At 40.2% G+C, this 15,321-nt stretch overlaps 1 protein-coding gene and 1 long non-coding RNA gene across 25 annotated transcripts in view; one reads left to right on the top strand and one right to left on the bottom strand.

Annotated features, from left to right (window-relative positions):
- The window catches only part of NRXN1 (neurexin 1), a 1,113,820-nt gene extending 1,106,774 nt beyond the window's left edge, over positions 1-7,046 (bottom strand). For 9 of the 24 annotated variants that reach the window (XM_063695882.1, XM_019021142.4, XM_063695883.1 and 6 more), the window contains exons 1-2: positions 6,508-7,026; positions 2,034-3,726 (exon numbers count right to left, since the gene is read on the bottom strand). In XM_063695882.1, the coding sequence (XP_063551952.1) occupies positions 2,034-2,805 (772 nt within the window). In that variant the 5' untranslated portion in view covers positions 2,806-3,726; positions 6,508-7,026. Of the gene's footprint in view, positions 1-2,033; positions 3,727-6,507 lie in introns of all 24 variants that reach the window. The other 15 variants (XM_063695886.1, XM_031008027.3, XM_031008031.3 and 12 more) reach the window with 6 other exon arrangements.
- A 95-nt stretch (positions 7,047-7,141) lies between these two features.
- The window catches only part of LOC134756793 (uncharacterized), a 1,394,997-nt gene continuing 1,386,817 nt past the window's right edge, over positions 7,142-15,321 (top strand). The window contains exon 1 of the long non-coding RNA XR_010129979.1: positions 7,142-7,557. This is a non-coding gene — a long non-coding RNA (uncharacterized lncRNA). The remainder of the gene's footprint in view (positions 7,558-15,321) is intronic.

Genomic DNA, 15,321 nt, shown 5'->3' with positions numbered 1-15,321 from the left:
AAAATAAAAATTTTCATTTAAAACACCCTCCCACACAGTACAAGCTGTCATTGTGTCATATTTGTTTCCTAATTTAAGGAAGGAAGCTACATTTCATGGGTCCTTCATTAAATTGCCTTCTCTGTATTTTAAAGTGGTATTAGGATACTTAAGACAATTTTCCTAAAAAATAATGTTCATTTTAAAATTTGTTTCTATTAATCAGTCCAAAAGTATGCAACTTCAAATTACAGTATGGAAATTATCATATCTACCTAGCATATTATTCATGATTCACAAGTAGATTTGCTAGAAGAAAAAAATTATCTTTTTTATTTTGTAAAACATAACTGTAAAGCCTGCTCTCATAACCATAGAAATGTACTGTTAAAGCTGAAGTGCTGTATAGGCCATGGAATACACAGTTTTCTATAATTACCTAAGCCAAAATATAATGAAAAACAAAAACCCACATGAAGACAGAGCGCAACAAAATAGCCCTTTCTTTCTTCCCCTCCTCCTAATCCTGTGAAGGCTACAGAAGTCTCCTAAAGACCAGTTTTTTTTCTTCCTAACTAACTCTCCTTGCTGTTTAAACAATTACAAATCTTATCAAGTCTTCATTTCTCTTAAAGTCAAGTGAGAGAGAACTGCCAACTCTAATAAGATTTACAAAGGCTAGTTCCCCTTAGCAGTGTCAGCAAAAAACAAAGACATTATACAATAAAACGCAGCCACACAGAGCTTTTGTCCCTATAGCTTTCGAAATCAGATTTAATAATTCACCTTTTTTCACCCATTTCAGCCACAAATGCCATTTATCCATGTGTTGATTGCCTTGCTTTGACCCATAAGCTATCTACTTTAAATCCTGACATCTCCTACTTAGCCACTGATTCGTCTTTTTCACACCACTCACTCACTTTCTGTTAGAGGCTTTGCTGTACTTATACAACAGTATTTTCCTTGGTCATTGTCATGTAACAGCACCGGCAAAACACACTGAAGACTGAATTTTATTTCTAAAGAGGAGAAAATAGAACTTAGGTATGACTTTTGTAGTTTAATGCCACACTGTTTTAAGCCCCAAGAACCACAGAAATTACAACTTGGCCTCCACTACCCAGATAAATGTCATTAGCCAAATATCCTTAGAAAATCTCTTGCAATCCCTTACATGCATCCCTGTTTATTAGTCTGCAGAAGCTTCCCAATCCAGCAACATCTAAATTTCTCTACTACTGTATTTCTCTTTATAAGGCATTTGTTAATTAAGAAATGTTATTTAATCTCTAACATTTTTAAACGTCAGCTGACCTCACACTTCAAGAAACCGCATATATGACAAAATTTTACTTAAATTTGACAAATGTTGGACTTAGATATAACAGTGGAAACCAACATTATTCCAAAAAGTCTCCTGCTAATGAAGAAACTCTTCACATCCTCTCTTTCCCTTTTTCCACAACGAAAAGCAGGTTTTTACCGCTCTATCTGCAAAAGGCAGAGCACTGCCCGTGAACCCAGTCTTTCTCGTCCTTTACCACGACTGACCAGAACCACGTGGGGATTCTCAACCACGGCCGTGGTATACCTCTCCTGTGCTTCATTTCTCATCAAACACATGCCCAATCTTCTAGATGCTTGTTTCCATCTTAAGGGCAAAGTCTGTGTGTTACAGATTTAGAAGTGGTAGAGACAAGTCCAGTGGTCACATAGATGGGTCGCGGCCCAATATAGGGTCCAACCTGCCAAAGAACCCGAGGAATAAGAAGAGGCCATTGTATTTGCCACTTGGAAGGGAGTAGTGTTGGTAGAAAGGTCTCCAGAAGGAACTCAAACTTGGATGTGGGGGCTGCCAATCCTTAGGAGGATGTCAAGGGAGAAGCTTTGGAGGTGGTAAGGTAGAGAGGCCCCCAGAAACAAGGTCCTTCCCTCGAAGCGAACTGCCACACGTTTGGCCAGATTAATAAGACCCCATGCACCAGCCCGGTCCCCTCCTCCCCGCGCCCCGCCCAGGCCCCGGCCCCCGTGGGTCGGGCGTCGGGCCTTACCTTGGCTGCAGTCCTTGCCGCGGAAGCCGGTTCGCGAGCAGTCGCACACGGCCTGGTCGTCCACCACGGAGCACACACCTCCGTTGAGGCACACCCCGCCCTCGCCCTCCTCGCCCGCCTCACACGGGCTTCCCCCGCCGCTGTTGGGCGGCTCATCGTCCAGCTTCACCTCGCCGCTGTCCACGGGCAGGACCTGCGAGGAGTTGACCCTCACGTCACGAATCCACCCCTTGAAGGGTTCCCGCTCCCTCACCGAGGCCAGGGTGAGCTTGAGCGCCGCGGCGCGCAGTTCCGGGGGCAGCCCCCCGACGAAAAGGCCGCTGAACACCGTCATGTCCCTGCGCTTGGACTTGACCTCCACCCACTTGGCCTCCACCTGGTCGATGAAGAGCGTGGTGTTGCGGAACTGGCGGCGGATGCGCACGCTGTGCCAGGTGCCGTCGTTAAGCGGCGTGTCGGTCAGGAGCGTCGCAGGCTCAGCGCAGAAGATGGAGAAGCTGAGCTGCAGGCGGCCGCCACGCGTCAGAATCAGCTCCAGGAAGTCGCAGAAGCCCTCGTCGTCGAAGTAGAGCACGAGGCCGCGGGCGCTGCGCGTCTTGAGCTGGAAGCTCATCTCGCTCTCGCAGCAGGCGTTCCACTTGGGGAAGCGCGTCCATTGGCCCTCGGCGCCCGGAAACTCCAGCCCGCTGCCCAGCTCCGCCCAGCAGCCCAGGAGCAGCAGCGAGAGGCACAGAAGAAAACAGCCCCCGCGCTGGAGCAGCGCCGTCCCCATGCTCGGGGCTGGGGTGCGGCGGGGGGGTGCCGGGGCCGACAGGGTCAAAATGGTCCTGGACACCGTGACGAAGAAATAAGGGTCCCGAGAGACAGAAAGGTAAGGGGAAAGGCGGGAGTGAGAGGGATGTGCCCTCCTTTATCTAGTTCTTTTTTTCTTCTTCTTCTTCCAATAACCCCGCCCTCTCTCCCTGTAGTCCTCTTCCAACTGGAAAACGTTGACCCCAGTGGTACAGGGTAGCCACAGAACTTCCAGACCAAAGGGAGGATGCACTTTGGAGGCAACGTTCTGGAAAAGGCTTCAACAAAAGATCAAGGGAAAGCACTGACCCATTTGAGTCTGATTAACTAATTTAAGAGTATCTGCAGTGTCAACAGATACTTAACTCCTCAAATCCCATTATCTGCCAGGTTCCACCAGTGGTACCAGGCCAAAAGGAAGCAGTGAGAGTCAGTAAAAAGAGAACACTTTTCTCAAGAAAGTACAGGAAGCCAGCAGTGAGCCAGTATCCTTGGATGCTTGTGAATGCCTCAAGTGTGTCTCCTTCAGATGTGATGTCTTAAAGCAGAACGGAGAAAGGGATGCTTGCCTCTTTAGGGCACCACTTCTTAACCCGAGGATAGCTTCAAAGGCCTGCTTCTTCTGTCATAACATGGGCTTCAGCACCGCTGCAGCCAAAGCCTAATTCCTTGTGCATGGTCTCACAAGTTGGATTTTACTTCTCTTTTCAGCCACGGCAACAGTAGGACTCAAACCCAGCAGTTGCGAAATAGCCAGAAGCTGTTAGATGTGGAAATCGCAACAGCTCCTCTTCTTTTCTCTCTGCCTCTGCAGGGCCAAGCTAAGATGCCAGCACATCAATTGGTTGTGTGTTGGTGATGCATTTTGGTTTTATCTTGTCTTTTTTAAGGACTCAGACATCTGCAGAGAATTAAAGTCAAAATTAAGGTCTAAAGTCAATATAGTATTATATAAATCATTATTGAGCTCATAACACAAGTGTAGACCTGGTCCTATTAGTAAGGCAGAGTTAACCTTCTTGTATGGAGCTTTTGTTATCCTCACTACAAGTAAGTCCTAACATTTTCTAATAGTTATTATGACACTTTTACAGTCAGCCATGACACCCTTGTAGTTTATTATAACTGTTAGTTGGTAACCCGAAGTTTTAAAGAGAAATTTGATTACGGTTATCTTTTTCTTTTCGCAAGATAGTTTAATTTTTAAAATATGTGAGGAGAGAAAAAATGCTTTTAAGGATTTCTAGCTATGTTGTGTGCTTGTTCTGTGGACAATAAAAATACAACCTATTCAAATCTCAGTTAAGAGATTTTACAATTGGCAAATTAGATTAAACTGTTGGCAGGAAGCTGCCAGCTTAGACTTGTATAGCATTCCTGTCATTTTATTTTTCTTAGAAGGAATATTGATGGTTTCTTGATAGTCTCTTGCAAAATTTCACACAAGTATAGTTCTCCTTTATATTAATGAATAATCTGTTGTAAAAGAAAACTACTAATTGGAGCCAGATTTATGTTTTTGGCATTGTCTCAATTGCCCTAATATTAACTTCTCTAAAGGTGCGTAAAGTATTTAATATTTTGCCTAATAGTGTAGATCTAACTCCTCCTGAAGTCTGTATCTTGCTGTCAGCCCTCACAATTTGTGTGGTCAGAAGAGCTGTTGGCATGTATGTCATCTCAGCCGCAATGGCTCCAGGATGCTACAATTTAAAACCGTACCTTTGAATCACTCACTATACTATTAAATCACTTCTCTTTATTCAACTCTAATCTGACAGGTTCTTGAAATGGTACAGAAATCATAAACAATGATTTTTTTCTAAGTCATTTTTTTAACCAAAAAATTACTCTTACCTTTTGAAAAAAATTACAAATGTATAATCTGTTCATGTCAAGGAAGTGCATTATTTTTCTCACTATTTCTTATATTCCCCACCACTTGCAAACACACACACTGCAATATATATACACCATACACACATGCACACACACACCCCAAATTTATTGTCTGGATGTAGAAGCTCACTACCCAATTAACACTTTTTTTCCCTTACAAGCTGAAACTAGCAGTAATTTATGGCACCGCATTGTGCTGCTGCTTCTCCATGGGGGGAGCTGAGAGCATTTCTCTTCAGTACAGAGCAATCCCTACAGGTGTCAGCTGAGAGCCACCAAGCTAGGGTATCCCACTTGAAGTTCCTCCCAGATGAAATTGGTGACTGGTTCTCTCTCTTTCAACACACACACACACACACACACACACACACACACACAGTGCGGGTGTGCGCACATACACACTGCCCACTAGCAAAAGGAAATAAAAATCTCAGTTGCTTATTTATTATGGCTGATACATTCCACACCATCAGCAATCACCAGTCATATCTTGTCTTCTCCTGTATCAAACCCAAGGAAAGGGGCTCGTCAAATCATCTGAAATAGCATATTATTCAGTATACTTTCATATTTTAAGTGAACTCAGGAATCTGCTAAATTTTCAGTCATTTGCAAAATAAATCTGGAATATCATGATCAAGAGTAGTGCTTTGAACCCTTTCTCAAGCTCATGTGTTAGAAAACCTTTTTTTTTCTTGTGTGTGTAACTCTGTTAGAGCCAATTATTGTATTAATTAATGTTACATTGATCACATAACCTTTTTTCTCCCATCCCTCCTGCCCTCCTCCACTAATGCACACCTTGACAATTTTAAGGGATGGTGGAAGAGAGAAAAACCCTAGAGCAAATATATATGTACATATAGATATATGTACATTCTTATCACAGGGAGGTTAACTGGTTTTCCCAGTTCTTGGAGGAAGCTCATTGTATGTGAGCGAGTATCTGTATTTATATGGAGAAAAGAGGATTCTCTCTAGGTGCCAGAAAGACCTGGCCAGTTCACAAATTAGAGGATGAAATAAAGGGATCTGAAAAACATCCTTACTGCAGCCAAAAGAAGAAGCGCTCTAATTCAAAAGCAGACTAACAGCATCATTAATCTTTTCTTTCATTTCTAGAATCAAATTCATCCCAAGTCACTAGGAGGATCAATACAGTACGCTCATCGGCTGCAGTTGCATATTTTAATGTTTCTGATATCACACACACATACACACCTATACCTTTCTATGCACCCTTCAATATATATATATCTTCATAAAGAACATGAAATCTCTGAGAGAAATTTTAGAAGTGCTTATTATTTCACCCCTGGCTTTTGCAAAGTCTCTCAATACCAATGCACACCCAAAATTCTCCCTGGCTTTCCCGCCCAGTCTCTAAGCTCCATCTCTAATACCAGTGCAGTTTCTTGGAGCTCGGGGTCTACTGCACAAATTAACGATGGGCACAGTGTGGGGCTGATGAGGTAGGGAAAGAAATATATGGAGCGATATTTTATTGCTTTGATATCTAGCCTGTCTCTTCTTTTCTTTCTTTTGCTAATAAATCACTGCATTCAGCCTTTCAGTTACTACCCCAGTTCCACCATCTCTTCTTGCCATCTATTTAAAAGGCTTCATGCAAAACAACCAAGATCTACACTCCTCCACCCTCCCACCACCCATCTTTCCCTGTGTATTTGTGGCAGATCCTGGCTCAGTTACAATGGGGAAAGATATCCTTCTTCAGCTTGCCTCGCCCCATCCCCTCCCCCCAACCCAAATTGAGCTTCTTTACCTGCCCGGTTATTCCCCTTAGCTTGAACCAGAGCCTGAAGCATGCATCGGTCAAAGCGAATTTCCTGAGGTCTATGGATAAGGCGACTGCTGCTGCCTTTTCAGAGGCGTCAGGCTTGAGCGTCTATCTCCAGGAGTGCGGGAGGGGAGAACAGGCAACGGAGGGGAGCAGGAGGAGGAGGAGGAGGAGAAGGAGGAGGAGGGGGAGGAGACGGAAAGAGCTGGGAAGGAAAAGGCGGTGGTGGAGCCTGAGAAGGCTGGGTTACGTGACGCCGGGTGCTGTCCTTCTGAAAGAGAAGGGCGGAGCTGAGCTCTCCGCAGTACCATGGAGAGCGGCGGGCCCGTCCTTTGGCTGGGGAATGGGTGGGCTCGGCCCGTGGTCGCAGCCCCTCCAGGTCTGGATGCTGCGGAGCGAGGTGCTTTTACCTTTGCATCGTCCCCTTGCAGGGGGAGCCTGATCCTGCGGGCGGGGACCTGCCGCAAGCGCTTCTAAGTTGTCACCACCCTCTCTTCCCCATCGGAAAGAAAGAAAAAGAGAGAGAGAGAGAGAGAGAGAGAGAGAGAGAGAGAGAGAGAGAGAGAGAACGAACAAACGAACACGAACCAGAGAACCACGTAGCCTACTGAGCATGCCCAGGCCCCTGCTAGACCCATGGAAAGCTGTATGGAGATTCCACTTCTCCGGGGTTTAGTAGTGATTGGGCGGGGATACCTGAGAGGGTGCCAGGAAAGGGCCCAGCAGTCGAAGAGAAGGGGCCAAGGAGTCGATAATTATGATGAGCTCTGGCTTTACATGTGCACCTTGGTCTCCTGCTCGGAACCCTTGAAAAGAAGCTGCAGCTTTTCGAGGAATGCAGGGGCAAGCAAGACTCACACAGGCACTGGCATTCTCCTAGATCCGATGTCCCTTGCCCCACCCCTTACTGTGGCTCTGCCTTGGGTAATCACAACAAATCTTCATGACTTGCCTAGGCTGTGCCAAAAAGATGTAAAAGGAACCCACCAGGGTAAGATGCCAACTTGCAGACGACGATCAACTGTGTCTGACAAGGTGCTTTTTACTGCAGCCTCTCGTCATTCTCCAGCCTTCTGTGCTCTGTCTTGAACCAAGTTTTCTACCTGTTTAATTCTTCCCTCCGTCTCCTCCTCCGTTTTGCAGCTGGTAAAACCTGGTGAAAGTAAAACTGGGTGTGAGGCTCTAACCATACAACTGGGCATGCCCAATAGACATTGCTGGGTTTGGTGAGAAAGGGGTTAAAACTAAGGGAGCTTACAGATTAGGTGGTAGAGGAGTTCGGGGTCTGTGGCTTTAAATTATGGTTTGCACCCTATGGGCATTTAAATTCCTATTCCTGTATATTCCTAGCCTGGGTTAGTTTTGGAGCAGATACAGACATTTTTATTGCAACGCCACAAACCTAATAGTCTGAACCTCAAATACTGTAAGGCAAGACTATTTTTGGCCTCCAGGCCCTATAGAGCAAGAATTTAAGAACTGGATAAATTTGGGAACATCAAAATAATATATATTACAATTACAATATGTATATTCTTCCAAAAAACTAGAACTCATTCCTATGATAAGCCGATTTATACTTTCACTACTTTTGTAAAAGGGTCTAAATAACCTGAAGGCGGGTATCACAGGTTTTAATATGTTTATCGCCCTTAGAGAGGCAGTTTTGTCAAGTGGTTACATGTTTGGGAAATAGATTGTCTGAGCTTCAATTCAATCTCTGCCATTTATTAGTTGTAACCTCAGCAAGATACTTAATCTTATGCTGCCTCAGTCACCTCATCTGTAAAATGGATATAATAATAGCTCCCTCTTCATGTGTTTGATGTTGTGAAGATGAAATGAATAAACAAACATAACATATTTGGAATTGTGGATTCCAAATTGTGGAATTTTGGCTATATTTATCAACTACAACCCACTCTGTGTTCTGTTTACCTCAATGGAAGGAATTTCTCTGAAACCCGAATTCTTTGACTATAAAATAGAGGTATTAGTCATTGTCAGCTTATTCCATAAGATTGCTTTGGGAATGTAATGAAATAATAGCTGTTAACATGATTCTTAAAACAAAAATTTAATTTTAAATGATATAAAACTAAGACCCAGAAAATTACTTATCTAAATTATTCTTTCATTCAGTGAACTTGAAACAAAAAATAGTCTAGTTAATTCAGGGCCTTTTTCAATTTTTCCTACCATTAGGTTATAGGACAAATAGTACAGAAGGTACACCGCGATGTGTTTAGTATAGAGCTAAAGCTTATTGCAAAAGTAAGTGGAATGGACAGCCCACTTTCAAAAATCAAGTCTAACTTGGTTCCATGATGCTCTTAAGATCTGGTGTGAACATGCATCAGTGAACATTATGGTAGTGCTAGAGGCACTCTTAAGAGTCAAAGCACTGCCTTTTACCTGGATTCATAAAAACTCATTATTTACCACCAGTGCATGTGATCTGAACAATTTCCTACTTTATTTCGTTTCGTCTTTGTGAATTTTTATTTTATCTTTAATTGGGCTACACAGTGTTTCCACTGAATCAAGGTTTTCCTTGAGATGTCTTCTGTGGTGTTTTGATTTAAAAAAAATGTTGACATTCTTATGCTGCATGTGTAAATTTTCAGATTAAAAAGACCAGTGTTCCCACATCTCTTCACCACTGCCTCCCTGACACACACACACAAACTATATAAACTGAAGGAATAGATGATGTATTAGAGTAATCCCCTTTGCAATCAGGTTTAAGGTACTTACTGTATGTGGTCCAAGGAAGTGGACAGCCCCAGGATCTTTTTTTTTTTCAGTAAATATGCATAGAGAAAACTATCAGTTTGTAGCTTAGAATGCAAATATCACAACATAATTTAATGATAAAAGTTGTTAATTTATTTTAAAGTATGAGTTTTTCTGTTGTTTCTCCATAAATTACTTCAACTCTCTAAGTGGCAGTTTTTTCATCAGTAAAATAAAGATAATGGCATCTCCATTTATATGACTTGGTGGAGATAATGTCAACATTGAATGTTAATTTTGTGCCTACTCCTCGACAAACAGTGCTCTAAGTGCTTTACTTACATTAACTTATTCTAACCTCACAGCAACTCTAAGAGGTAGGTTCTAGGATTTCACTCATTTTACCAATGAGAAAAAGTGAAACATAGAGAGATTAGCCCAGATAGTCAAAGTCTAGTAAGCAAGCAACAGTGTGAGGAAAAATCCAAACTCAATTCTGTAATCTTAACCACCTTGCTACACTGACTTTGAACGGATCATCAGATATACCTAGCAAAGTGCTTGGCAGAATGCAGATGCCCGTAATTGTTCATTCCTTTTCCTTTCTAAGACTTTCATCAAGAGGAGTCTAGGAAACTAAACAGTCAACTCCAGAATTTTGCCATAACATTCCTTAATGACTAATACTGTATGAAATATATGATATTCATGTACTTTGTTACATATTATAGGTGACGTGTTTTCAATGTTACTACGTTTTTTGTTTGTTTCTGGGCAAGATGTGAGGTAATTCCTGTAGATCTGAATTTGAAGCAATCTAACATTTGTAAGAACAATCTAGTATTTTTCTAGAAGGTGGGAAGTAGGATTAATTCCTCCTGAATCACCTTAGGGAATCTACTAATTTTAGGCTACAGAAATATGTTAAGGATTTCAACTCCTGCCCCTAGCTACCACTCAGAACAAATGAGGTAACTGTGAAATCAAGGTGCTTGTTTATGATTATGTCTGATTGGGAGAATTTGTGGCAACCCAAATATGGAAACATAAATAATATCTCATGCCATAAACTGGTAAACATTTTGCAACAATGAAAATGGAAATGCATGCTCACCTAAAGCAAGTATATTTCCATAGGTTATTAATATTAATGAGAATTCTAACATGAAGACTAACGCTACACTAAAAATAAATGAAACTAAGTAGTAAGATTTTTTTTGACTGAGAAACGAATGCAACAGAGATGCTCTGTGTTTATTGCTGCAATCAGACCCTGTGCTTTAACATTAGGAAATCAGTGTAAACACCTACTTTCTCAATTAACATTAAGGTAAAGTGGAAGCTTTGAGATACCTATGAATTCCAATATTGATATCAGTTATGAAGGGTGCTTTATCTTTACTGATATAAGGGGTAGAAGAAGAAACACATGGTAACAATGAGGAAAAATATCAGTTGATATACATTAAATGCATTTTCACTTAAGATGAGAAACAACTCAAAAAAAACAGTAAGATTTATCGCTGAGGGGATTTTCTATTTACTGTCCTATAGATGATCAAAATGAAGCCACTTTTACTAAAATAATCACAGTATCAGGAAAATATTACATGCTAATTCAACTAAATTTCAGATTGCTATCGAATTTCTCTAACCAATTACATTATCAGTGCTGCACAATTGGAATTCTATTGTTTAGCTCATGACTTTATTTTAATAATAAATATAATCCATTTTTTGTTTGCAGTTAAATGTCTCTAGTTTTCTTTATATGAACCAATTAGAGTTTTCTGGTTACAAAAGTTTAAGAATAGATATTGAACATGCTGCCATATAAAATTTATTTTACAACTAGATGAATTTAAAAATGCAAGGAAATGTAATCAAGTCTAGGGTTTGAGACTCAGCTATAAAATGGAATAAACAGACTAGGATTTACATGTACAAAAAGACACATAATTTCCTGTTAAGCTTACTAAGTAACTTTCAGGAGAAATAAGCAAACTCAATATGTTAAATACTTTCTTACTACTTGAAAAAATCTTAAACATAGTAAAATTAGGCGACTTTTCCTTGAGTATGTAAATTTTCTGTAATCAGAAGGTAGAATGTGATTTAAAATGGCTGCAAATCATTAATGTAATGATAATTATTAAGGTATCAAGCAGCAGTAGAGAAAGCACATAGATAGGTCCTTGAGAGCAGTAGTTAAGTTTTGAACGATGCACCTGCTAGAAAGGCTTCAATGTGGAAACCCTGCAGCGTGTTTGATGGGCAGTATTTTTAAATCTAGGGCAGCACTTACACCTGGGTGTGTTCCTCTGTGTTTACTTCCACCCCTCCTTCCCCCACAATGAGGAAAAATCTTTCTGAGGAAGAATAGCTGTCGCTAGATGAAGTCTGTGAAAAGTCCCTGCCAGAGGGTTTATGTTTCCTCGATCAGTGATTTAGTTGCACACTTCAGCCTGTCATTATTATCCCCTCTAATGACTTATTTCTCTTCCTGTGAACAGAACTTTCTTCCCCACAACCTAACTCTACACTGAAGCCCGCCATTCTCAACTACTAGGCTCCAGAAAAGGAATTATCTCATTCATCACAAAGTGGCTTCCAATTTATTTTTATTGGGTGCCTGCAACTAGTTAATCTGTTTAATTTAGCCAGTCCTATTTAATATTCCTTACTATGACTTTTAAGAAAAGAGCAAGAGATTTGTGATGAGTTATGGATGTCAGTGAAATTCAAGAGTCTTATTATAATATCTTTGCTTCTTTTTAGCCTATTTCTGCCCCCTAGAAATCTGTGGAATCAATTTTCTGTGATGGCATCTCGAAACATTTTGTGGTTAGCTTTTAAAACACATCCTATTTGATTTTATGTTGGGCTTATGGATTTTTAAAAATATTCAGTTCTTACCAGTTTTCCAACTACTGCCCTCCTCCTACTTAATGTAGCTTTAAACCTCATTTATTTTCAGAGTTTTCTTCTCATTTTTGTTTGCCTTTCTCATCCATTTGTCCTACTTACATTTTTTCATTTAATACTACAGACACCCACAGAGATAGATATCTTAAGAATACAGAAAGTTGTAGATATTTTATTGTAACTTCACAAATTAGAGCAATAGTACCCACTTTTTATGTAAAAAAAAATATATCTTAGGTTTTTGAAGAGACTCGTGAAACAGAATAGGGAAGAGTTTTATTTTGCTAAGAGTTTTTCTCTTGCTGAGGAAAGAAGATCAGTGAAATAGGAATAAACTACATCCTTAAGTATATGCTTGATGTACACATCCCATTGAATGAAGTTATAGTACAGTAGAGGCACTTTAATTTTCTCTAGAACAAGGAGAGCAGACTGCAATGATTAACAGTGTCTGGTGTTTGACATACATGAGCGAGGTAGGCAAACTGGGAAAACAATGAGGATTGGCAGACAGTGTGGGCACCTAAAATGTTCATACTTCTCTAAAAATGGCATTCATTCTGTGGCCCCAACAGCTTGTGACCATGTGAGTCTGGTGTTGCCAGATCCTACGATTTTACAAGAGCAGCTGGAAATCTGAAATTTTATGTAAAATCTTCTGATTTTAAAATCTTGGCTTATTAAAAAATAATCACCGCTACTACCACAATCCTGTGCAGGACAAAATAGACTTCTCTGCTGGTTGGAAATGGCACACAGCCTACCAGTTTGTTCCCTTCACAGCTTTGTATACACGTACACATGCAAACTCATAATCATGGGTGGTTATTCTCTCTAGTAAACATTTCAAAAGATTGATTTACATGTTCTAAATTCAGCCAAGCACATAGGATAGATAAAACAGTACAGTTGCTATTAAAAGTTTACCTTTAGAACATGAAGATAATTGTTTTGAGTAGTTTGGTATGTTACAAGAAGCACTGAATTCTGAGTTATATGTGTTTCTAGCTGCAGCCTTGTTACTTGCTTTGTATGGCAACAGAGACAAATCTCTTAGCTTCTCCTATAGTAGTACCTGCATGGTATATGTTGGGAGTTGAATTGTCCCCCTAAAAGATATGTTGAAGTCTTCACCTTATCTATGAATGTGACTATTTGGAAATAGGGTCTTTGCAGGTGTAATCAAATTAAGATAAGGTCACACTGGATTAGGGTGTGCCCTAAATCCAGTGACAGGCATCTTTAAAAGGAGAGACACATTTGAAAACACAGAAGCGGTATAAGAAAGAGAATCATGAAGACAAAGACAAATTGCAGTGATATAACTATATATCCAAGAAATGCCAGGTAATGCCAGTAACCAGCAGACGCTCAAAGAGAGGCATGGAACAGACTTTTCCTTAGGAAAGAACCAACCTGGCTGACACCTTGATTTTAGCCTTCTAGCCTCCAGAATTCTGAGAGAATAAATGTTTTATTGTTATAAAAACCACCCAGTTATATTTTAAACCACCCAATTTGTGATAGTTTATGATAAACCTGGGAAACTAGTACAGGATGCATGATAGAGGATGGAAAAATACAGTTATGAATAATACTATTATAAGAGACCATTTGGGAGATGCTTTTACATATATATTACTTTATCCATTACAACCTTGAAAAATAGACACTCTCTCTCTCTCTCTCTCTCTCTCTCTCTCTCTCTCTCTCTCACACACACACACACACACATACACAGTGCTCTCACTTTCATTTTTTGTCTTTCAACCAACTATGGCTTGGAGATGCTACCCATCTTGCCTTCAAACTTGTAGACCGCTCCTGATAGAGTGAGGACCAAATCTTTCTGAAATTTAAGTCCATATTCTTGTTCACTGTACCATTCTATTGTGGTACTTTTCAAATGTAGAAAACTATAAATATAAGATACAGACATTATTCTAGAGTCTACTTTTTGAGAAATTGAATATAAGAAGGGAAATCACAATAGAGACAGCAAGAATACGTCACCCTAAACAGATACATCTCAATACATTTTAGGTAGAAATAAATCTTGGATAGTGCGGGACAATTCTCCAGGAAGATTTTAATGCACTGAGTTCCCCCTGCCTTTTTCTTCTAGTTCTCAAGAATAATGACAGAATTTGCTGAGAATGCAATATCTTGAAATAGAGAGGAATGTGTGAAATAGCCCAGGCCTTGCTTCTATTCCTCCTAGGAAATATAACATCTTCAGTTATGGATTAACTGCCTGGGACAGCCCAGGCTTTGTTCCTCTCTCTCCTGGAAGTAGGACGTCCTTCAAATTGTTGCCCGGTGAGTTCCATGGCCCTTTAGATATATAACCCAGGGCAGACTGCCTTTTAAGGTCTGTCAGCTGTGGGGCAAGTGGGCCACTCACAGCCAAGGCTCCATCCATTCTAGGCAGTTTTCTTGGGGCTTGGGGGACATGTTTACAATGGATCCCAGGCATCTGTTGTCCCTTGCTTTCGATTTGTAAGTAATAAATCTCCATCATGTAACTTGTTGTTTATGAGTGTGCTCTGTCTCATCAAACTCAGACAAGCTGGTAACCAGTGCAAAGTGAACCTGCTTTCCAAATAGGATGTTAGGATAAGAAAAAAGGAATATTCTAGATTTCTAGTGATTTAATACTGGCAGTATGTTTAAATAAACTTATTTATTATAAAATAACATAATACAAGACAGAAAACGTAAGTCTTGATCTTGATGAATTTCAAAAGATGAACATACCCTTATGACTTTCACCAAGATAAAATATTAGAATATTAAACTCCTATTCCTTCTAGTCATTTTCTATTCTCTGCTCCATAAATTTAATTAATAACTTGATTTCAAACTCCCAAAACTAATTTTTCTTGTTTTTGCTATCTAGATAAGTGGTATAATTCAGTATGTTCTACTCTGTGTCTGCATTCTTTTATTCAACTTCATGTTTGTGAAATCCATCCATGTTGCATGCAGCAGTGATTTTGTTCATTGTCAATGTTGAATTCAGTTTTATAAACTTACCAATATTTATCTAGTCAATTGTTGATAAACATTTGTATTATTTTCAGTATTGGAGTCTTACAAATGACATCTTATAAACATTGTACATGTTATTTGTTGCAA

The sequence above is a fragment of the Gorilla gorilla genome, chromosome 12, assembly GCF_029281585.2.
Source record: "Gorilla gorilla gorilla isolate KB3781 chromosome 12, NHGRI_mGorGor1-v2.1_pri, whole genome shotgun sequence".
Lineage (NCBI taxonomy): Eukaryota > Metazoa > Chordata > Mammalia > Primates > Hominidae > Gorilla > Gorilla gorilla.
Note: the sequence above shows the minus strand (reverse complement) of the source record. Positions and strands in the feature narration are given on the sequence as shown.